Genomic DNA, 23,907 nt, shown 5'->3' with positions numbered 1-23,907 from the left:
AAAACAGACCATTGCCCGAATCAAACCATAGAAATTGGCCCCCAAGCTCTAGTTACAGTACATAAGTACCATGAACCATGAACCATAAGCTAACAATGCAATCTTTTAGTCTAAACCCCTAACATGCCCATGTCCGCGGTCTTGGGAAGCCCTAGTGGGAAGTAGTTGACGCCGGTTGACGCCATTATGTATATCTCCAGAAATATGTCCAATAGAGAGTGATTTGAATCACTTTAATGGCCAATAGCCCCGGAGGTACGGAGTACTAATCCATACAGGTACTTTGCTCCAGCATTCTTGTGTGATTAACCCAGGACATTGCAGATAGATAAGAGGAAAGAGAATACGAAGAGGTCGCAAAAATCAAAAGAATTCCCCCTGTCTTGCACATACAGCAGAAATACCAGGATTGCACTAGATAATTCAAAGATCCCGATCTTCATACTTTGTACGGATATGGAGTACTTAGACGAATAAAGACGAAACAGGATTAGGACCCTACGATCGACAGATCTGAGGGATTGGCCGGGCTGTGGATAAGTTCTTTTCTTAGCACGATTCGGCCGGATGTACTGCCTAGGCTGTACGCGTACGGAGTACGGAGTACTATAATGTGAAGACTGTTGTTTTTTATTTGAGTTTACGGAGTATGGGAACAATGGCTGTGGTTGATGGTCGGTGCTGCATATGTAAGTAGCATATGATTGTATCATATGCTTGTATCATATGCTTGTATAGTCTCAACGGGGCGATTTCAACGGCTATTCCGGCTATCCTTCCTAGACTGAAAGGGCTGGGCATGGCCGGAACTGTGCCGAATATTGACTAAGGTGAGGAAGGACCATGTGCGTTGCTCGGTATTTGGAATACATACTCGAGGAAGGACAAAAAGCAAGGGTTATTGTCTCGGGATGCTGTTCAACAATAATGCAGATAGGGTAGTCTTGGATATGCAAAGATTATGTGTGATTCGTCATACCGAGTTAACAGCCTTGGAAAGAAAAGGTGTTAATAGATTCAGATTCAAATTCGACCTCGACTCTCTTTTATAGTAATATCTAGATCTAAATCTGAATTATGTTGACTCTCACGGTATGGATTGCTCCACACGACGTATTGTAGATATTATACCAAGAAAACAAACACTTCCAAGGTTGAAAAGGGTAGGAAGTGAAGAAGTGAAGAAGTGAAGGTGTCAAGACAAGAGGAAAACAAAGAAAAGACAGAAACCCTGGTGGAAGATTTGGGGGCAAATGAGAGAACATCAAAAAGACAAGGAGACCTCCCACGCTGAACAGAAGGTATCTTAAATAAAGACAAAGACCGACCCACGCAAAAACAAAAACAGTAGACAAATTGACCTCCCAAACGAAATCCCAAAGAAAAGAAAGCAAAAACAAAGAAATCACATCCGTCGCGACGCAACATCCCCCTCCTTCCTCATCCAAGGATACCAGACAGTAGTATATTCCCTAACTCCGAACTTTGGCGCAGACCCATGATCCCCAGCCAAAGCAGCCGAAGCCCCCTCCCTCAGGAATTCCCCATCCCGCATCCGCCTCTGCTCCCGCAGAGTGGGACACTTCTTCTCCTTAATGAAGCGGTAAAACTTGCACTGGATACCCTGGAACCCCCGTCTCTGACGGTCCGGGAACTGACGATTGAAAGCCTCGCGGACCTCCTTCCACTCCTGACACAGATCGACACGGTGGTACCAGATGAAGTACATTTCCTCCTCCTCGTACTTTGGACGGGGAGGACGACGACGGTCGCCGTTAGTGGAAGACGAGCTTGAGACGCTTGAGTAGCGCTCGCGGGGGTGGTAAGGGTCCGGCGAGGATGGCGCGGACAGCGAGCTGTGGTTTGTGCTTGCGCTTGCGCGGTGTGTGCTTGTGCTGGTGCTGGTGCTGGTGCTTGTTCCTGAGGGGCGGTAGGTGAAGAACATCTGGTGGGATGATTGGGAGGGGTTTACGCCGTGGTGACTTGCGTTTGTGCTGGTACTCTGGGTTGTTGCTGTGGTTGTGCTGGAAAGTGCGCCTGGGCTGGTGTCGTGGTAGTTGCGGTTGTACCAGTAGTTTGGGCTTGGGGGGAAGCTTGGTGAGGGTTGGTGATAGCTGTGGCGGTGGGATGGTGGAATTGAGGCATGTTGGGTGCGTGGAGAGATTTCTTCATCGCCTGGGTTCAGTAAGGCGTCGATTTTCATTTTGCTTTGACGTGCTGATGGCAGCGTTGCGTATGATTCGGTGTGTGTTGCCATTTGGGATATCATGGGTTGATCTTTGGTTGCCAGTACGTATGTGTTGTTTTTTGGACTGGAAAACGATATTTATAGAGACCAAGCTTTGGATCAGGATGCTCAGACCAGGTCAGCTAGTAGAAGTGGGGATATAAGAGGTCTATATCAAAGAGAGCCAATGGACGAATGGTGAAGTACAGAAAGTAAGGAAGTATAATATGCCTTTGGGGTACCGGGCAAGGTTTATAGATCTCGGAACTCTAGAAAAAGAAAAGAAGCTGGAATATAACTCGGTCTTAAATGAGAGAGGGAAAAAAAAAACGAATTCAGAAAATGGAAAAATAGTTCTCAGACTAACAGCGCTGTTGGGTGTACTGAACCGACTGCTTGGGTCTGGTTGTGTTCCTTTGGCCCCCTGTATAGCTGTGTACCGCGGATACACAAGGCTCCTTTGGCTAACAGGGGTCTTTTTTTTTTCTGTCTAGAGGTTCGGTTCCACCCCCAGAGAGACAACATTTTCTATTCAAATAATTAAATAATTAAAATAATAATTAAATAATAAAAGGGAATTAAATGGACCGGTGAACCGGCCTGTTGCTCCGTGTTCGGTGTTAGTGGAGAGACTGGACATTTAATATTATTATTTTCAATTAATTAGATATCTTTGTGGCAATGGACTTCGGTTTACTCCGGCTATTCTTTAACATTTTTCTCGAATCTTTCTTTTTTTTCTTTGTATGGGAAAGTTTCGCGGCAATTTGGTCTCTACCGTGGGTATAGCTTCTATCTAGCTTGACGATGACACAATACTGGTCGACCGTATTCGGATTTTCTTTCTTTTCTTTTTTTCCCTTTTCTTTTCAGTATTGTATATTATGTTGTATGTTGTATATGCAAGTTACGAAAAACGGGGGCCACGCGGTAACCAAAATTACAATTTACCTTTAGCCTTTTGCAATCTTAGCGCCAAGGCGAAGTTTATGAATGACAAATTGGTTTAGTTGGATATCAAAAGGCAGTTACTCGAGAAGATTGGAGGAAATGTAACAAATGAACGATTTCCTAAAAGATAATTCATTCTCTGTACATGCAGCTCTGCTATTGCATGAGCGGTTAGGCGATAGGCTCGATTGAGGTTCAGGTCCAGAGACACATGTGAGTTAACATATGTCAAATTTTTTTAAAAAAATAACAAATGTAGAGGTGAAGAATGAAGAATCATAGGAATCGTGTGCATTTTCTGTTTTAGTATCAGTGTCTCATTTGTGCTGTCCAACGCTACTAGGTAACCCGTTGTTCATGTGAGAAGTGGATAACTATAGGTAGACTAATTGATATAGTCAGGTGTTAAGTGTTATTATTTTCTTCTTTTTTGATTCGAGGTCATGGATGTAGGAAGGGGGGGGGGAAAGAGTGCAGAAATTAAAGAGGGTAAAAAAAAAAACCAACACAAACGCGCCGCGTCTATTGGTAGACGCAAAAGTCATCTGTTGCGACGTACGCCATGGCCCTGGGATGTCGGGACGAATAAGCGTGAGGAGCTAATGCAAGCTCAATTTGGCACTGCCAGCACACCTTGTCTTTCCAAGCATGCCAGGCGCATTATGAGGTAAGAGGGAGAGATCCTTGACCGTAGCACATACAACATAGTTTCCTTGCTCTCCTCTATCCCCTTCAGGGCTTTTCACAGAGCTTCCGATGTTTCCTCGATACACCTCGGACATGTATCTCAACCCTTTTACCCAAGATATAGCGAACCATGGTTTCTTTTTCTGTTCCAAACGCCGGACGCGGGGGGAATTGGAGAAATTCAATAATGAGCTCCAGCGTCAACTCGGCAGCAGCCGATACAGAAAGCGGAATTCCCGCGCAGTCAACTTGCATCCATAATATCAAATCCGTGACGATACATGTCCACTTATGGATCGCCCCTGTTTACATTTAGTGTTACTCGCGTGATAATAATTTTCCCTCTGCGCCATTTTTGTTTTCCCTCGATCTGCGCCTTGACCAGGCTGATCGTCAGTCATCTGCAGCCGCCAACGGTTTCCTTGGATTTTCTTCACGGTTCTACCGTTTAGACTATTCTATTTGAGAAAAGAAAAAAAGAAAAAAAGTATACAATGTAGGCAGGTATACGCATGTATTCCCAGGTATTCTTAGGGATTCCTTGGTAATCAAGTACATAAACCATTCTAATTGCCTAGAGACATTGATCCACGCAATCTCCTCAAAATGTCCAGGAGAGAAAAAAATACCAAAAGGCAAGAAAAGGCAGAAACGTTGTGATCGTATCTCTGCGGCGCAGTCAACTTGCGCAAGCGTGTAATCCATACTCAATTAGGGCGCCGTCCGACCGTTCTGTATGGCCCGCTACTTCCGAGACCCCCCTTAGCAAGCCTCTCCTCACAGGCAATCCTAGTCCCTGAAGCCCCCGATTCCGTGCAGATCGGATCAACATGGCTCCCCCCGGGGCTAAAACCAGCCTTTTCCCCCCTCTCCCCACTCTGTTTTCTTTGTCTGCCGCTCTCCACCAAGTCCAATCACAATACTTCTGGCGTTCGTCAGTCGCGTAGCCGCAGCCCATTTCAATCACGTGAGACTATAGTGGTAATATAATTATTTTAGTTACAATACTAGCTCTAATTGTGCTTTTGGTTTTTCCATGCATTTTCTTTTGACCGTGAGACACATACTTAGGAAAAAAGAGAGATATACACACTAGGAGCGTAGATGCAGATAATATGCATCGCGCTTGACCACACCCCCCCCCAGCCTGTGACCCAGAAATCAACTCCTTCCTGAATAGTGACATATCGCCGGTGGTCATCCATGGTTGCAGCAAAAGAACATGGTAATTTCCAAGTTTAATTATCGTCACATTGCGCGAGTCATGCTGTGCATATTAGCATGTCCGCCCTGGCACTCTAACGGCCAACCATCAGCTAGGGCGCCAACAAAATATAAAATGAAATTACATTTATTTTCTTTTTCATTTTCTTTTTATTTAAATCCAGAACGTGGGCAGATTGGTTCAAAATTCATATGTAATCAACCAATCATCTTCTCTTATAGCCTAACGTCTGATGATTTCATGTTTTCCATGTTTTCTTTTTCCGCTTTGTCTGAGCCGCGTAGATCGGTGAGATGTGTCGAAATTCCCCTTATTTTGTACTTTTTTTTCTCTCTTTGTAATTTTGGTTTTCTTTGGTTGTAGCCTCTCAATTATGAGCATCCTGGTAACATGCAGGGTTGGATTCCAAATATTTTGGACCCCGATTCTCCAGGCTTCTGCAGTCGGCCCAAGCAGGCAAGAACGCTATGTCCTGTTACTAGACATTAGCGATAGCCGCCGACTGCCCCACGGCTGAAGTACGCAATTAATTGAGTCATATCGGGAGCTAATTTCTACTTTCTACAACACAAGTATGCTACCTTAGAATGGTTATGTATACTCCCTAGTACTGTTGTAGATATGTGCAAATGTACTTTGATTGGGGCCATTGCGACCTCGATCGAGCATCCATTGAGATCTGGACTCTTTCCCTCGACTTCTTCAAATCTCCTCTCCTGCATTTGAAACGGGATGGTCCCGACACCACGGTAAAAAAATGACTCGTTTGATGCGCAAATTTCCGAAAGATGCACCATGGATGCTACATTGTAGGGATATCAGGATCCCAACATGTCTTGGATGGGCCTTAGACCGGAGACGCGCAGTGACTGCGCAACACTCGGGGGAACCCACAGTTTTAGAGCGGGCAGGACCTTTGCCTAACGGAGAGGAAGAGGGGATAGAACCCTCTTCCCCCACAACGGGCCAGATAAAATGTTCTCCAATCTGCAAATCTAGGCGTACTCCGTTACAAGTTGTTAATCTCCCTTGATGTACGGGGTTTGTTAAATTCCGGTTGATACAATGATACCTACAACCATATATTGACTGGTACACCTCGGAGATTTTTCAGCCCCGATAACCCCTACAACATACGGAGAGATTGAAGCCCCTCATCCTCCAACCATGGATCGGGCAATTTGAGGCTCAGATGGGTTTGGAGCGAACCTAGGATCGGAGTCGATCCTCCGAACTACGCCGAACTGTCAGATCTGAGAAATGCGTGGCATGATACTTTGACTGGACCTGAGCGTTTGGAGACCGCAGAATAGTGCTTGATTTGGATGAGTGGAGCATGCCAGTTGTCAACTAGTTATGTATGCCGTTGGCTAAGTATACGAACGAGCCAACCAACTAACAAGTCAACAAGCTACCTATCTAAAAAAAAAGACACTTGCTGGGCGCATTGAGAATCCTGCATTGGCGCCAGAACACCTGACAGTGACCTCCTGCAGGCAAGAGCGACCATCCCGAACCCCCCGGTAATCCCGCAAAGTGTTGGCTGTTTGTTGGTTGTTGGCTGTTGGGGCCCGCTACAGGCGTAAAAGCCGCCAGTGTTGCAACATCAGATCATGGGCCCGGGTAATCTCCAAACTATCTCTTGGCCTTCAAAACCTTAGAATCCATAAAATCCACAAGTTCCATAAAAATGATAATTTGTCAGGAAAAATATAGAATTAATAATCAAATATACCAACTTTGGAACCCCGTAACTCCTCTCGGCCTTCCCCTTCGGCTCCGAGTCCGCCTATCTAATTACCATACAGGCCCTAATTCAGTCCACCTTTCGCCCTCGGAGGATCGGTGTATATTTCAGCCGCATGGTGTGCTAGTGCATGATTTCTCGCACTAGACACGACGCCTACATTCGCAGTGGTGGGGAGAGAGAGACATTAGCTGCTGTATATGCATATATGTAGGAGCTTTTCCCCATGTAGTTTAGAGTAGCTCGTGTCCGCGACATGCTTCCATATTTGGTACTGTAGACGCAGACAGACTACAGATGTGCGATACTAGTGCGAGTGTCTTAAATCCGTATATCTCCGCTTCTTGGACCCCACGCCATCCATGATCATTCGCACTAAACCGATATACGGGGGCCGGCCGGCCCAAATCCTGCACGGTTTGATCCAGTGAAGCTCACCCGCAATGAAAAAAGTTGGATACGATCATCTTCCTGTTTTTGGTTTGTGTCTGTGCCATCTCGGCATTCGGGCACATCTTGTAGATATTTCAATATCGTCATGCTAGCATCATACTAATTTAATTGGACCCCTGCAACATTATATTATTGGACCAGGTACGGATGTCCGCCTCACGAATTAAAAATGCGGGAAAAATGACATGCCAAGCACGCTCAATATCGAGTATCCACTAGCGCCTCCAGTTTTCTTGCCCATATCCAGTTTAGGCCGATGGACAGAGTCCTGTCTGTCACCTTTGTCTGAAGGAGATCTAACTTTTCGGCAATTCGTGAAGAGGGTTTGTAATTTTTGTTTCAAACGCGAAAAAAGAACGAAAGAAAAAAACAGACGCAAGAACAAAGTGAGAGAACGTGGGGATGAATGTCTCGGATTTGATGTTTTTTTTTTTCTTCTGAAAAAGACTTACCAGAACAGTACAGGTCAAAGAAACTTGGCAAAAAAAACGACTAGACTCCGGATTACGCTTCTAGAATCGATCAACGCGCAAATCACAAAGAGATGATAAGCGAAGCAGCGAATGGGGATCTCCAGCCGAGGATCCAAAATTACAACGCTAGCCCTTTATTGTACATAGCTGTCTTAGACATCACTGTAATTTATATTTCCTTTACGTTAATTACAGCCTACCAAATAACGACATGCGCTAGTACGCAATTAGATAATGATGGCACAGCTATATTGTACGAGAGTACCCATATGAACCAGCTTGACTGAACTCCATATGGTACATAGTTCAGCCGCGTGGATAACATCAGTCACGATATCGATATTAGTATCCAGAATCCGCAATACGCACCAATCCGCTGCGCTCGATATCCGCAGAAAGCCCTCTATCGATTCTCGAACCGAGGGAATAACTATCTACAGAGTACGGAGTACGGAGTATTGCATGATGTCTTCCCATCCTTCGGTACTACTATAATCTCCAGTCCACTATTGGATGTCTATTTTTCCCTTGCCGATCTTCTTCACGACTGGGCAAAGTGGGTATATGCCTCGGATTCTGTGTCAAGGGGATATGTTTCTCGCCTCGCTTTCCCTACCTGGGCATTAGTGGTTATTAATGTAGAGGGCAACGTATATTGTATTCTGTAATTCTGGGGGTGTATCATCCCGACAATGCTGCCATAGCCACTCATAGCCACCCATTGTCCGCCCCCAAGCCAAGAAGAAGCCACTTGATCCTGTCTGTGGAGAGGGGAGGAGTACGTATAAGCACTAGTGACACGTGGGATTTCGTGACGAACTGACGGAGGCTGTGCTTATTTCTCCCTTTTTGATGATCTATTCCTTCTTTTCGTCTTACGTTGTCGTTAGCTTGGTCCTTGTCATTGTTCTAGAATCTGGTGATTGTGCAGGGCTATAGGGTTTGGCTTATCTTAGGCCTCCCAGGCCTCCCAGGCTTCCCGAGGTTCCGAGATAATTCACCCGGACATCCATGGAGATATATGTAGTAGATGGTTACACGACATATAATATATTGTGCAGTGTATGTTGTATGCATAAGCTGATATTTTTTTATTTCTTTTTTCTATTCTGATCGGCAGACTCTTCAGCTCCAGAGAACACGATCTGCCCTCAACTTTGGTCTGTGCAGTACAGCTGTAAGCATACAGATACATATTGTAAGTCAGTCTCTAGACCTTAATTAAATCGGCCCACTAAATGCCGGCTAAACATAGCCGTCTTGTCTTGTGATTCGATGGAGCGTAAATGCAAAGTTCGGATATAGGTGGAGAACAATGTTATTGCCAGATCCAGATAGAACACTAGCCTATCGTCTCTTTTTCTCTGGAAGATTATGTTGTACTTCGGTATAATGTATTGCAAAGGGCTCGCTCGTGGTTACTGTACATACTAAGATCCTGCAGAATATGAAAATTCCCACTGTGGATTATCATCAGCCCTGGCGGCCTGATTTGGCACGGAATCTGTTACACAGCAGCCGATCGAAGGACATGCAGTGGATATGCAGTGAAACGATGAGATGTCGCCATATCTACGGAGTACGATGTACTACAACCTATGATTTACCAAGAAAGAGATTTTCACTGCAAGGTTAGGAATGGTTGGATTGGATGTGTTTTGTGGGTTATGGAAGAAGGGGGTGACCAGGGTGTATGTGTGTGTGTGTGTGTGTGGATGGGGAGATGTGACATGGAGGATCCTTCGCAAAGGGGGAAGGGAAAAAAAAAGTGGAAACCGAAAAAAAAGCAAGTTGTAAAAAAAGTCCAAGAACCAACAGTTAGAATTATCTCTCATTCGTCAGAATGAACCAAGACTACCAAGAACAATAGCACCACCTTCGACTTATGATCATGAGCGACCGTGGCGATCATGAGTTGAATGCGCACGCGTTGACATTCGGACATTGTAGACCTCCTTTGAGCCCGCGATACCTAAAGTAGTAAACAGTCAAATGCACAGTGTTGCTCTATAACTATCGGTGAGTACACCGATCAGGTCAATGCCCGCACGTGCGTAGTACTATTTGCCCCAAGCCACACCAATCAGCCCCCGGGCATTGACGACAAGGCGAAGCACTAATGCTGCCATCATCACACCGAAGCCAGAGACCCGGGTCATTAGCTCCGGGATCGGGCCTTCTGGCGTGAGCTATTTCTGCACTTCGATGTTTCAGCTGATGAATTGAATTGGTGAGCCTGTCGGGTGTTAGATGTCGGAGATTGGATTATCTTCGGAATGTGTCGCTTCGGGATTTGTTGCCTGTGGAGGTGTGAGTAGAGAGTGGTGAGTGGTTCGCAAGGAGGGGGGGTGGGGGGACTATGAATCTTGGTGGTGTAGTATTCGTCTCAGCTTTGGGAGGTTGAGGTCGTATTTGCGTTCTTTTGGCAGACATCAGACACTGATTGCATGCAATGACTAGACCTAGTTTAGCAGGTACTTAGTAGATAGTCTTTTCTTCATGGCTTGGTGAGTTTTGAAATTTCTCCGAGTTCTGGGTCAAAGTCATAATGAGCTACATGGACTCCGTAAGCTTGAAGTATAATCATCATAGCACGGAGTACACAAAGTACAAAGGATCCATCTTACTCCATGCTCCATACACCCACTTTGGCAGGTCGATTTACCTCGTGAATATTATTAGTACCTGCCAAAGTATAATCGGGCACTATCGTATAGCAGACTTGGCATTGATCTTCAGGTATTCAGTAGATACGACTCTTCAAGGACTTCATATGGATACCAAGTTTATCCTGGTTAATATGACGAATTATCCTCTCCGATGTTCCTCCGATCGCTGCAGGTTATTCGAGCCCAACTAATAGCGGATACTCAAAACTCCCCGAGCACATGAACCTGACGACAACTTGCACATCTTGACTCGGTTTGGCAACAGCCTTCCCTTGATAATTAATGTTCCCATTGGACCATTGCAGGGGGCACAGGCTTGAATAAAGCGGATTCTTTTTGGAGGTGACGTCTGCCTTGTTCATAATTTCTTTTTTGCGAGTCAGAACGTTGCACGGTTGTTTCGTGTTTGGGAGACGTGCAGACGGAGTACATGGAGGACATATCACAGTGAATCAGCGAAGGGGCGGCTGAAGGATTATTGGGTTGAAAATCATCCGTGCTTGTATTTTATCTTTTTGGGGGGGTAATTACTTTACTGTAATTATTTCAGTGGATTTAGGTAAATTACGTCTTAACGTGACGGTTTTTTATTTTATTTTTATTTTTATTTTTATTTTTATTTTTATTTTTATTTTTATTTTTATGTTTTCCTTTTGCAGAGCCTCACCTCTTCACGGAAACTCTCGCTTGTTATATCTATATCCGCCCAACCAGCATTGAGGGATTAAATTACAAAGGAAAATGAACCATGAAACGGAAGCTATAATATAAATTCCATTTCCGCGCACTTCGGGGTAGCCGAACGTGAATACATACCTAGGTACATATGTATGTATCAATGTGGGTTTATCGAAACCGGAGAACACGGAGATTCAGGTATTCTTCAGGAGTTGATCTTCATTCCAATGTACTAAAAGGTAAAAGGTAAAAACGTGAAGATTACGATGCCTGGCATCGGGATCTGCCCGGTTCCATGCATTCTATCTTTTTGTGATCTTCGACACTTTGCATGTGTTAGGCCGCGTTTCACCGGTAGGCATGGGGCTATTTCTGCAGGTAGTGGGGGGTTGGTAGCCTTGTCTTGGATGCTTTGAGTCATGCAGAGTGATATTTCAGCCTTGCGCTCGAAGGCGAAATTATACATTTTTCCAACGCCGTTGGAACGCACGTGCAATGATAATGCATATATTGAATTCTATTTTGTGGTCAATTGGAAGCTGTTCGCCGCAAATGTTGGGTTGGCTACTAGCTTATAGCGCTACACTAGTGACCACTATAGGATAGATCTCCTGCAGCATGCAATTTTACTGCTTCGGGGCATGCAGGCAGACTGATTCGTACAGCGAATAACATCTAGACTTCGGGACTAGACTAAGCACCGGTCTGTACTTTGTAGCAAGATGTACACTACATTAATGTATACTCTATGATCACCAGAACTCGTCATTATCCACCTGGGGAAATGAACTATAGTTACTAAATATATCCTCCATCCAATGAACTCTAGGGCTATTAAGTACGGAGTACATAGATACAAGATCGATGCACCGACATGTATATCTGAACACCTGACCCAACAATATCATCATCAACGCAATCAAAGCGATAAAATATATCCCTCAACCAACTTCAATATCCAACACCAGCTTCAACTCCAACACCTCTACCCGCCCAGCACACTCTTGAAATCAGTTTGTCTGCATATCTACCCCGCAATACGCCAGCCCCCGGCCCCATCCCTCAATCTCATCACATCTCAGGATGACTGCATCGTACCAGAAACCCAAACCACGTGGCACGATAACCAACTCCTTCCTATCTCGATATAACAAGCGAACGCCGCACCGCCTCCCCTCCCAACACAACCCAACCGCCCCCTCTGGTTGGTTCCGGGGTAGATCGGAGAATTGAACGTTGGCCCACACACATTGGTATGATTTTAACTTCGATTGCCTGATCACTTTGCATGCATAGAGTTCTTCCGACTACACTCCTTGAACGAGGGGTATTTGAGATATTTTTTTCGGGTTTTGGTTGGAGAGGGGTGGGCAAGGGTGGGATAGCGCTCGGGGGTAGGGATGGAATTGGTAAATGGGGGTGGATGGTGGGGGCAGGGCTTGAATTCGGATTGTTTTGACGCTGTTGGCTGTTGCTTTAGTACTACTGGTTGCCAAGGACTATTTTGGATGTATGTATCTCTACACGGCTGGGAATATTGGGTAGAAAGGTCGTGTAGTACGAAGTCTGTGGCAGTTTGGTTTCAGTGTTTCAATTTCAATGTAGGATCGGCGGTGGGGGGAGGGGTTTTCTGTCATCTTGGTTCTTTGGTCTCGGGGATAACCCTTGTTTCCACCGAGAATACAAGGGTGTGTCGAGTATGGTAGATTAATGGGATAGGAGGCATCTCGTATAGACCATACGTATACGGCATGTCTAACCTAAGGATCATGCACTGTTAAGTATCAATGCAGCGCCCGTCTGCCCGTTTGCCTACTTGATACACCAGTTTCCTCTTTCAGTCCAGTGTGCGGAGCATGTAGAAATAGTCTGAGCTTGGTGTTTCAATATCAGTGTCAGCCTCGGTTTTCTCTCTATCTGGAACGCTAAATGTACTATTTTAGTAAATGGATCAGGTCTAGATTCTTAGTAGCCACAGCAAGAAAGTACCAAACGAAGCTTGAGTTTATTTGATGGAAATATGAAATATGAAATTGAGGTATCCGAGGTAAACCAAAGCAAACGCCCGATCAACGGAGCCCTGCTGAAACAAGAAAAAAGAAAGAGGTGGGAAAAGGGCAGTGTCGCATAGCGGGCTAGTTTGATGCTAGCCATAAACAACCAAATCAGGAATCAGTAGTCTTCATCCGAGTCTACGTGCCCACGGTAGCGAGACATGTACCCAGTCCCGCCATCCTCGCTCGCTGAATCGTCAAAGTCAAAGTCGTCGTTGTCCTCATCCGACGACGCTTCTTCATCCGGGTAATCGTTGGCGGGGTTATTTTCGGCTGTGGTCGAATAGGGTCAGCGGAAGTCTATGGGTTGAAAACGAAGAGGAAGAAGATGGAAGCAAAGGGTAAAGAGAGGGCAAAAGAAGGGAGAGAATTACATACCATTGGAGTCCGCATCCTCACTATCCCACTCCTCTTCGTCGTCTTCAATAAAGTCGTCCCAGTATTCTTCGTCCTCGGCCGTGATGACAATGACACCGACTCCAGGCTGAGCCTTGGCGATATCCTTCTGCTGCTGGTCGGACTCATATTCGGCGAGCGGATTCTTCAGCATCTCAGCTTCCGATAGCGGACGCCGGACGTAAACGTCGTAGACATAGTCGCCTTCATCATCATCCTCCTCCTCCACAGCCTGTTCAATTACTTCCGAAGACTGCGGTGTTGTAGGTGCAACCCTCGGTTCCTTAGGCTGCCGGGGCTGGTGTTTCAACGGGGGCTTAGGAGCTGTGCTGAAAGCATGCTGTAAAGATGCAGGCGGGGGAGGGGCCGGTTTTCCAGCGATCCGGGGATCGAGGTCCATGACATGGTCTTGATCAGCCTCTCGCTCGAGCTCCAGCGCAACCTGCTCGAGATCATGGGCCAGGCGTTCAGACTCCTGCTCCCAGCTCCTCTGCTGTGTCTGGGCGGATTTCTCCAAGGTATCAGACAGGTGCTGCTTCGCAGCCGAGATGGCAACCTTGCGCTCCTCGCGCCACCGTCTCTCAGCATGGTTAACGACGGGTCGTTTGCGTGGTTTAACTGGTGACGGGGGTGTAGTGTCAGTGTCCTGCACAAGTTCCTTAGGCTGTAACGAGAGAGTCCGTGCCTCCGCAACCAGATCCGAGACCATGGATGCCTTGCGTGAGTGTGCATTTCGCTGCAGCTGCTCGACCAGCACAGCCACACCAGGCGCGGGACCACCAGCGCGTCGCTTCTGAATTCCCCCAGGGGAACTCCTTAGGGAGTCGAGATTTGAGCGTGAGATCTGGAAGCGGCGCAGGGCCTGGGCGCGGCTGGAGGATGTCTCTACTGATGCCGGGCTGCTGTCACGCACTGCGGGCTGGTAGGAGACATCAGAGGTAGCCGCGGAGCTGGGTTGCAGGTCGGTGAAGGGAGAAGGACCTCCGTAAACGGCACGTCTGTGATTTTCTTCTGCTTCTTTGCGTGCATTTGTAATGCGCTGCGCTTCGCGGAATTCTGCTCCCGGTGAGGTGGCCCGCACCATGGGCACGCCCATCGAAGATGCTGGCGTGCGGCGGTTTACATGAAGACTGCTCACTGAGCGTGGGCTCTTCAACAGCCGCTGCACGGCTGGAGTTGCTGGTGGACTTGGAGATGCATCTCCATTCCCGCTCTCGCTGGCTTTCAGAGTGACTCTGTGGAAGACAAAGTCGGTGAAGCGCCTCTTGGTTTGGTGGAGTGCGGATTGAATGACTGTGGGGTATTTTAGTGTCTGTTGTCAATGTGTCGGTCCAATTTTGATCTCTCAGGGCAACCATTTCCATGGTACTGAGTATCTCTTTAAAGGGGTATATATTGCGGGGCAAAAAAAAAAAAGCGGATTGTTCTCGTACATAGGGTCTCGACGGGCTCTTCCTCGCGCCGACGCTTAATATTGATTTGTTCTGGTGGAAGCGCCATGATGCAAGGCTGACGCAAATTTTGCGATCTCTTGCTTGGGGTTGTGGAGGGGAGACGAATGGATGAGGCGGTTTGAAGCATCCAATTTGATGTGTCCGATCTTTGCCCGATTTGGTTTCGTCAATCACGTGATATCAAGATCGTAGATTGCAACGACAGATGTCTTTATGAGAGCAAAGTGAGAGAAAACAAATCAAAAGTAAGAGACTAGATATATCTACATGTAATATGGATTGAATAGGTCAATACGATGGAGCATTACATGTGACTTGATTCGTTTTCGCATATAAAATCTGCTAGATTTCTATTATTATAGATGATCATTTACATTTCTAACTATTGTTTCAAGTTTGGTGGGTAGATGGCTATTTTCCTGCTATCAATAAAAGCCGATAGGACACAAGTCCCAAGTGGTCGCTATGCACTGCGATAATCGCCGCCACGACTGTCCCTCTCCATGGTCATCATCCGGTGAAACATGCGGCGTACTCACAGCCCCAAAGCAAAATAAAGATATAGAAAAAGTCAAAGATAAAGAGAAGGAAGAGACTCAAGGCCAGCTAGCAATACAAGGTGGTAAAAGAAGGGTAGGTGGCATGAAAAGGATTAATAGGGGAATAAAAAATCATTGCGAACGGAATATGTCCGGACGAAGAAAGGGGGGAAATCCAAAAAAAGCCAAAAAGTAAAGAAAAGACAAGGGTTGAAAGTGAATGGCGAAGAGTCCCAAATGAAAAAGAAGAGATTATGACCAATACAAGAAACGAATCAGATCAAAATGGGGGGAGGGGGAGGAAAGACATGACAATCAAGAAGGGACTATATGTAAGAAGAGAGAATACTGTGGCATTAGGTTCACCGAGAACAATGAGTCGAGGTTGAATCCTTTGGAGCGTGCGCAGATAATTATTTGGCTCCGATCTCCTCTTCGGCCCAGCCGGGCAGCGAGTTTTCGTTTTGAATAGCCAGGCCAAATCCTGAGTGGTTCAGTCCACCGAGGGCAGAGAAGCTGGAGAAGCTGCTCTGAGGCTGGTGGGCCGCACCTGCGCGAGTGTGGCCAGGTTGACCAGAAACAGGTCCGAAGGGCTCCTGGGAGAATGAGGGCAAGCTGACAGCCCGGGAGTGCGAAGCACGAGGCACGCTAAGGCTGCTGGTGCTTGCGTGGTGACCGTGTCCTGATCCATTTGCCACACTTAGGTAGCTGTTGGTGGACTTGTGCTGGTGCATAGACGGGTCCACGTGTCCATTTGACATGTCGCCGTTGTACAGCGACTGCTGTGACTGGGACTGTGCCTGGAAGCTAGAGAGTGCCATATGGTCATTGAGATGGTTCTCTTGATCTTGTGCCTGATGGGCAGACATCTGGTTCAGGTACATGGTCAGCGGATTGCTCGAGCCGACATTGAGAACCCCAGAGGGAGAGGTCACGTTCTGCAGCGGGTGGCGTTGCTGTCCATTTTGGGAGCCGGTGGATCCCGATGCCGGGGAAAGGGCAGGGCGAGTCGGGCTGCTCTGGGAGCCAGACTGGCTGAGGTTCTGCTGGAATCCGTTGAGGACGGAAGGTGGTGACTGGCCTTCCATGCCGGTTCCATTGCGGTTCTGCTGTCCGTTCTGGTTGGTTCCGGCTTGACGCGGTGGGTTTCCGCAGCGGTCCTTGCCAAAGTTGATCTTGAATCGGCGGTAGTCCTCCCGATTGCGCATTCCCTCAATAGCCTTGATGGCATTGGCGATGTTTGTGAAGTTAACAAAGGCGCAGCTCTTCTCGCGCAGTGTGTTCACCAACTCGATCTCACCGTACTCTGAAAAGTCCTGGCGAAGGCGTTCCTCCGTCCAGGCCTCATCCAAGTTACCAACATAGACATTGCGAGATGCACCGCCGCTGACTGCCAACGCAATGGCGGGCGGGAGAGGACCAGAGTGTTTGCCCCATCCAATCTTCAGGCGTCGATTGTGGATCATCAGCCCCTGCAGATTGCTCAGGGCGTAGAAGGAGGCGGCCGAGGTGGGGTCGATGAATGTAACGAAGCAAATGTGCTTATCTGGGATGTATCGAACATGGTGCAGCAAGCCTCCGCGGACGACATTGCAGATCTCCTCAATAGTAGTTTCGGGGTGGATGTTTCCGAGGTAAATGGTGCGGTTGCCGAGATTGTTAACTCCGCCCGCGGTTGTTGCCACGGCGGCCGCGGCAACAGACTGCTGTGCAAGCGCATTAGAAATCAGATCACGATCCGCGGTGTTCAGCACGTGTGCATATCCCGGTGCGATTCCAAGGAACTGCGCAGCATTTTGCTGCTGAGTCTTGGACACATAAGCACAACGATCCTTGCCGTAAAACACCCGCTTTGGCGCTTGCCATTGCTGCTCCTGGGGGAGCTGGGTGACAGCCTTCATGGCATTACTGATCGACAGGAAATGAACGAATCCAATCGCCTTCTCCTTAACGATCTTCACGGTATCAATGGGCCCAAATTTGCCCAGATCCTCCCGCAGATCATCCTCGGATGCTTCTTCGGGCAAGTTTCCAAGGTAAACATTACGCGAGGCGCCTGATTGTTGAACAGCCAGGGCAACTGAGGTGGGGACCTGGGAAGGCTTGCCCCAGCCAACCTTGATGTCATTTCCCTTGATCGCCAACTTCTTCAAGATGGCATCTGAGTGGAAATGAGTGGCAGAGCTGCTATCCAAAAAGGAGATAAAGGCACAGTTCTTATCAGGGAGCAGGCGCACAGACTCAATTTGACCACTCCGCACGTGATTTAAAATCTCCTCGGAAGATGTTTCAGCCGGGATGTTTCCAAGATACACCGTACGGCTAGTCTGTGACAGCATGCCCGGGGCCACGGAAGCTTGTGGGCTACCCAGAGCCGCATTGCCCATACCCCCAAGACCATTGATCGGTGATTGAGGTCCCATCATTTGGGAGGCACCCATGCCGTCAGGTGACATCATTCCATACAAACTGTGGTTCTGCATTCCTTGCGTTGGGCTATGCATATGGTTCTGATTGTTTTGGTTGTGTCCATTGCCATTGGCCTGTGGGAAGCCACCGAAACTGGCAAACTGAGGCGAAGCAAAAGCCGAGGGAGTTCCAGGTTGGAAAGGACTGCCTACTAGCAGCTGGGAGGGGAGAAGGGGGGTGTAGTTCATATCGAAGCCGGATGCCATATCGGAGTGTTGGCCGGCGGCAGTGTTTATATTGGGAATATTGGCGCGACGAGCGTTCCGATCCGAGAATCCTTGAATAGGGTTGGGGTGGTTGTTGTTGTAAGCTCCGTGAGAAAAGCCAGTGTCACCGTTCAGCGCGTATTTAGACCCGGGAGGGATTAGACGCGAATTATTCGGGATGCTCGATACATCCGAGGCTTGCATGGCGAGATAAATCCAACGCTTGTCCAAAGACAAGAACCTAGTCTTGGTCGGGGATAAGAGGCCCTGACTACCAGACTGAGAGGCTCTGAAGAGGGGGGGAGAGGGAAAAAAATAAAATAAAAGGGAGGATTATCAGATCACCATTCAGGAGATGACTCCACAGCCAAGATCACAGGGAAAAATAGGGAGGTTCGAGGCAGAGGAGAATAAAATCCAAAAAAAAAAAAAGACGAAGCTCTTCAAATGGAGACGTGTCTAAATGAAGTTCAAAAAGTCAATTGGAATGTTTCATTCAATCAGAGTGGAATTGGGGAATGGAGATGGGCAGACAAACCTGTCCACTTTTTTGGTCTCTTTTAGAGAATGCCACTTATATATATGTCAATCCCCCATGCAGAACAAGTATATCACGCTTCCTGAGAGAGGACGAAAGAGAAGAAGAATCCAAGTCCACTACAAACAAAAGTCATTAGCTTAAAGAGGTTAGGAACTCCAAAAGGGAAAAAAAGATCTGAAGAAAGAAAAAAAAAAAAGGGGGTAAGACTGGGGGAAATTGGGGGGGGGGGAAGAGTTTACAGTTGACAGGCTTGGGACTAGTTAATTTTTTTTATAAAAAAAATAGCAAATATTCCTTAGAAGAAGAAAAAAAAAAAAAGAACCGATAGAACGAGAAATAGAGATAAAAAAGGGTTAAAAAAAAGAGCGTGGAGAAAAGGAATGAAAGGCAAGGAAGTGAATCCAGGTAAGGTATGGAAAGGGAAAAAAAAAAAACATTAAAGGGGGAAAGAGATAATAAGGAGAGTGGGTTAAAGGGGGGCCGGACTAACTTCTGTCTATATATTTTTGATACTGAATTTATAGATATATGCAGTTGTCCTCTATTGGATTGTATATATATTGAATATTGGATATATAATATAAAATAATATAGAATACAGCATATAGAATATGTACAATATGTACAATAATATAAGAATAAGAATAAAAGAAACTCTTTGGGTTTCCCAAACTTCGACTTCCCGTGGCTCCTGCAGAACTGGATCAGGACCCAATCTCCTACCCCTGACATGTTCATGAGATTAATATAAATTCTATGGAGTACGAAGTGGTACGGAGTACGGAGTACCTATAGGACATCTTTTAAATACTCTTCACTTAATCTCCGTAGCCTCTTCGGGAAAATATGTACATAGGCTAGGTCCCGTGACCTCCTTTATACATCTACCCATGACAACTGCAATATCCCATGTGAGCTATGTCATGAGTACAGACTAAATAGGAGAGAGCGATAGAGTACGGAGTACGGAGTACATAGGTAAGGTTCTGACTTGACTCGTGGAAGAATCTAAAATGCCGATCTGCTTCAAATGGTATATCCCTTGGTATACTATAAGCACAGATATACTATACAATATACATTTTGTGGATGAGAGCAATAGAATAATATAGATAAATGGATTCAAATCAGATTATAGTCCATGTTTACACGTTCAATATCTAATAATTGTGAATAAAGCTGCCTTAGACCATAGCCTCATGACCTTAGAATATACTCCGAAAGATGTCCGAGATATACAATCCGATGAATGCCTCAGGCACCCGTGGGGAATCCCGCATCTATCGGAAATTTACCCCTCTACCGCAATGTGCGATTCCTCCCTTGGACAACTTGCAATTGGGAAGAGATAAGAGTTCCATTCTCTGCGTTATCAGGTAAGGCCTGCTCTTTGTCACATTCTAATCTGTCCTGCCTGGATTCCTTTAGCCTTACAGTGTATGACTCACAGATTAGACCCTATATTAATTATCTCTCCCACAGAACTCTCCCGCACCTCAATCAATCACAGCCTCGGTCTGCAAGGACTAGACCAAACGCCATGGCGTCCACCACCATCTACATCGACGAAGACGTCGGCAGAGACGAGTCCCCCGCCACCGGCACCGAGACTGCCCCCTACAAGACCCTCGTCCACGCCTACGTGGAACACCCCCCCACCACTGAAGGAATCCAGTACCTCACACGCAAGTCCCAGACCGACGCCGCCGGTGAGGATGTCGACCCCGCAGCCAAATTGGAGTGGAAGCCCGCCACCAAGTCGGCAATGAAGAAGGCCAACAACCTCTGGGAGCAGCGCAAGAAGAAGGCCGCCAAGGAACAGGAATTGGCCATCCGTGAGAAGGCCGAGGCCGACAAGCGCCAGAAGGTCCTTGAGGAAGCCAAGAAGATCGTGATCAAGGAGGACAGCTCGCTGCCTAAGCCCGTGCGCGTTCGTCTGGATGTCACTGACCCGGCCACCATCAAGCTGCGCACTCCCGAGTCCGATGAGGCCGGCACCCGAGTTCGCGTTCTGGGCCGAGTTCACCGCGCCCGCGCGCAGAAGGATGTCGTTTTCATCACTCTCACTGACGGCTATGGTTACCTGCAGTGTGTCCTGACCGGCGACATGGTCAAGACCTACGACATCATGACTCTCACCCTCGAAACTTCCATGTCCATCCACGGTGAGATGCGCGCCGTGCCCCCCAAGCAGCATGCGCCCAACGACCGCGAGCTGCACGCCGACTTCTTCGAGATCATCGGCAAGGCCGCTGGTGACAAGGAGGCTATTACCACGCGTGTGGCGCCGGACGCCGACCCGCAGACTCTCTACGACAACCGCCACTTGGTTCTGCGCGGTGAGACCTCCTCTTCCGTCATGAAGGTGCGCGCCGCTACTCTGCGTGCTTTCCGCAAGGCCTTCGAGGAGACCCGCATGCTGGAGGTGACCCCTCCCGCCATGGTGCAGACCCAGGTCGAGGGTGGCAGCACTCTGTTCGGATTCGACTACTACGGCGAGAACGCCTACCTGACCCAGTCCTCGCAGCTGTACCTCGAGACATGTCTCCCCTCTCTGGGTGACGTGTTCTGTGTGTGCCCGTCTTTCCGTGCCGAGAAGTCGTTGACCCGTCGCCACCTGTCGGAGTACACGCACATCGAAGCCGAGTTGGACTTCATCACCTTCACTGATCTGCTCGACCACCTCGAGGATATCATCTGCCGCGTGATTGACTACACTCTGGCTGAGCCCGAGATCGCCGGATATATCAAGCAGCTCAACCCGGACTTCAAGCGCCCGTCCCGTCCCTTCCGCCGCATGAAGTACGACGATGCTATCCAGTGGCTGATCGAGCACGAAATCCCCAACGAGGAGGGCCAGCCCCACCAGTTCGGTGACGATATTGCCGAGGCTGCTGAGCGTCGCATGACCGATATCATCAACCAGCCTATCTTCCTCACTCACTTCCCCGCCGATATCAAGGCCTTCTACATGAAGAAGGATCCCGAGGACCGCCGTGTCACTGAGAGTGTCGACGTGCTCATGCCCGGTGTTGGCGAGATTGTCGGAGGTAGTATGAGAATGGACAACTGGGATGAGCTGATGGCCGCCTACAAGCACGAGGGTATGGACCCCTCGCCCTACTACTGGTACACTGACCAGCGCAAGTAAGTTTTGATATCTCGCATTTCCTCCTATCTTTTTTTTTCCCTTTTCGTCCATACTAACACTGGAACAATAGGTATGGTACCTCCCCTCACGGTGGCTACGGACTCGGTCTCGAGCGTTTCTTGGCCTGGCTGTGCGCTCGTTATACCGTCCGTGACTGCTCACTGTACCCCCGGTACACCGGCCGTTGCACTCCTTAGATATGTGAAAACAAAAGTTATATGTAAGCATCACGATAGGTACGGGAATGTGGCATGGGTGCTACAATGGATGAAGAATGAGATTTCCTTCAAAGATCAATTAAAAATGATTCTGTTTCTATGTTACGTACCCTGGTACGCAGTATTAGTATTCACGTAGATTTGGCTTGTCTTGAAAGCACGGATATTGACCGAGGCCTGCCATACCTTGTAAGCTTCTTTGAACTGATGACCACTGACACTGTACACACACACACACTATATAGCCCCTAGACAACACCAATCTTCGATACTCTCATCTGAGCATATATGTCCAGTCCACCGATAAGCAGTCTTCCGCATATAGGGATTCCCCAGAAGATAATTTCCAACCCCAAAAATCTCAAATCCCAAATCCCGACTCCTAGATCCGCTGCCGTTGCTATTGAAACCTAGCCCAAGACCCTGGCACCTGGGATTTCAAGACCAACCAAAACGGATGCATGCATGCGTACACAGCCTCAAACCGAGTCCCGTCTGCATAGAAGTTTAGCTGGATTTGAAACACGGCCGTTCGTGCGCGATGTGACACGATCTGTCATGCGTTCTGCGTCTCTATTGCCCCCTGACCGGCGAAGGGAAGGTGGGGTTTGGCGTTGATATCGATTTTGGATTTTAGATTTCTCGTTGGTTGGAATGGCGTTGACTTTGGGATTGGCATTGGATGGGATTGGTGTTGGCGTTAGCTACGGCGTTGGGTTTGGAGATGAATTTAGATTTGGCTATCAGCTAAAACGACCAAAGCTAGCCCGATGGATGGGAACCGTTCGTCTGGTCTGGTCTGGTGATGCTGATCTGCCGCGAACCAGGGTTGCGATCAGTGGGGAACGGGTATCGTTACGGCTGGCTGTGATTGAGGATGAGATATGGGATTTGTCATTTTCGTATAGAAAAACATCGGAATTGAGATCGAGATGGACGGAGTCTGGTCATGGGCATGGGGGGATCGAATCGGCGTGGTGTCGTAGTCGCTCCGGGTCGCGGCAAACCCTGTCCCTGGTCCGCCTCTTCTCACCATCTCCCACAGTCAACAATGGAAGATGGGTTAGTACTGAATTTTCTTTCAAAAGGAAATGAACAGGGACTTGGACCTCTTGTCACTATTGTCTCTAGGACAGGGGAGTGAGATAGAGGAAGAGAGTTCCGGTCTCTCCCTCTCTCTCTCCGTCTACAGGAACTGAGATGGATAGAGAGCAAGGATGAATCGATCTCCGACATTGAGTTAGTACATTCTCTTTTCAAAACCAGACCAAAGCCTGGAGATATCTCTAGCAAATCGTAAGAGAGAAGCAGAACGTCTCGGTCTACAGGGATCGAAGCGCGCAGCGCAAGGGTGATCCACTACATCCTGGGCTTCCATTGCTCGAAACCACACGGAGATAGAATCCGTGAGCCCACAGGCATTCCCATTCCACTCGAGCCCCTTCGCCCTAAACAGCCCTAGTCCAACACCGTGGATTCCGTTTTCCAATGTCTCGAGGAAGTGAGAGAATAAAACCGTGTTTGTTCGTATTTTGGCGTAAATCGTATAGACGCGCGCAACGTCGACGGCGTATGTATCTCCACCATTTCTCTCTCTCTCTTTCCAACGTTCTGGCACAACCGCAACTCGTCCCCATCGCGTTGTTTAACCCGTCGATCTTAGTATTCGCATCCTTTCCCCCCGTTTTGATGTTCTTTTGATTTGTCCCGTCGCCCGTGGATGACATTTCCCCATTCACTGGTCGATGGGCTTGCATCGGGTCCCACAT

The 23,907-nt window shown here is 47.7% G+C and overlaps 4 protein-coding genes across 4 annotated transcripts; 1 reads left to right on the top strand and 3 right to left on the bottom strand.

Annotated features, from left to right (window-relative positions):
- Nucleotides 1-1,405: 1,405 nt before the first annotated feature.
- On the bottom strand, nucleotides 1,406-2,257 carry PEX2_083500 (uncharacterized protein; the record flags this gene model as incomplete). The annotated part of the gene is made up of 1 exon (XM_016745620.1): nucleotides 1,406-2,257. One exon carries the CDS (start codon nucleotides 2,255-2,257, stop codon nucleotides 1,406-1,408), a length of 852 nt encoding a protein of 283 aa, XP_016595519.1.
- An 11,025-nt stretch (nucleotides 2,258-13,282) lies between these two features.
- PEX2_083490 (Iwr1 domain-containing protein) lies at nucleotides 13,283-15,060 on the bottom strand (the record flags this gene model as incomplete). The annotated part of the gene is made up of 3 exons (XM_016745619.1): nucleotides 13,283-13,437; nucleotides 13,543-14,853; nucleotides 14,994-15,060. The coding sequence occupies 3 exons, from the start codon at nucleotides 15,058-15,060 to the stop codon at nucleotides 13,283-13,285; spliced, it is 1,533 nt and encodes a 510-aa protein (XP_016595518.1).
- A 906-nt stretch (nucleotides 15,061-15,966) lies between these two features.
- Nucleotides 15,967-18,432, bottom strand: PEX2_083480 (putative differentiation regulator (Nrd1); the record flags this gene model as incomplete). Its single annotated transcript, XM_016745618.1, has 1 exon — nucleotides 15,967-18,432. The coding sequence occupies one exon, from the start codon at nucleotides 18,430-18,432 to the stop codon at nucleotides 15,967-15,969; it is 2,466 nt and encodes an 821-aa protein (XP_016595517.1).
- A 1,877-nt stretch (nucleotides 18,433-20,309) lies between these two features.
- On the top strand, nucleotides 20,310-21,920 carry PEX2_083470 (asparagine--tRNA ligase DED81; the record flags this gene model as incomplete). The annotated part of the gene is made up of 1 exon (XM_016745617.1): nucleotides 20,310-21,920. The coding sequence occupies one exon, from the start codon at nucleotides 20,310-20,312 to the stop codon at nucleotides 21,918-21,920; it is 1,611 nt and encodes a 536-aa protein (XP_016595516.1).
- Nucleotides 21,921-23,907: the final 1,987 nt, after the last annotated feature.

This window comes from Penicillium expansum (assembly GCF_000769745.1).
Source record: "Penicillium expansum strain MD-8 chromosome Unknown contig276, whole genome shotgun sequence".
NCBI classification, from domain to species: domain Eukaryota; kingdom Fungi; phylum Ascomycota; class Eurotiomycetes; order Eurotiales; family Aspergillaceae; genus Penicillium; species Penicillium expansum.
Note: the sequence above shows the minus strand (reverse complement) of the source record. Positions and strands in the feature narration are given on the sequence as shown.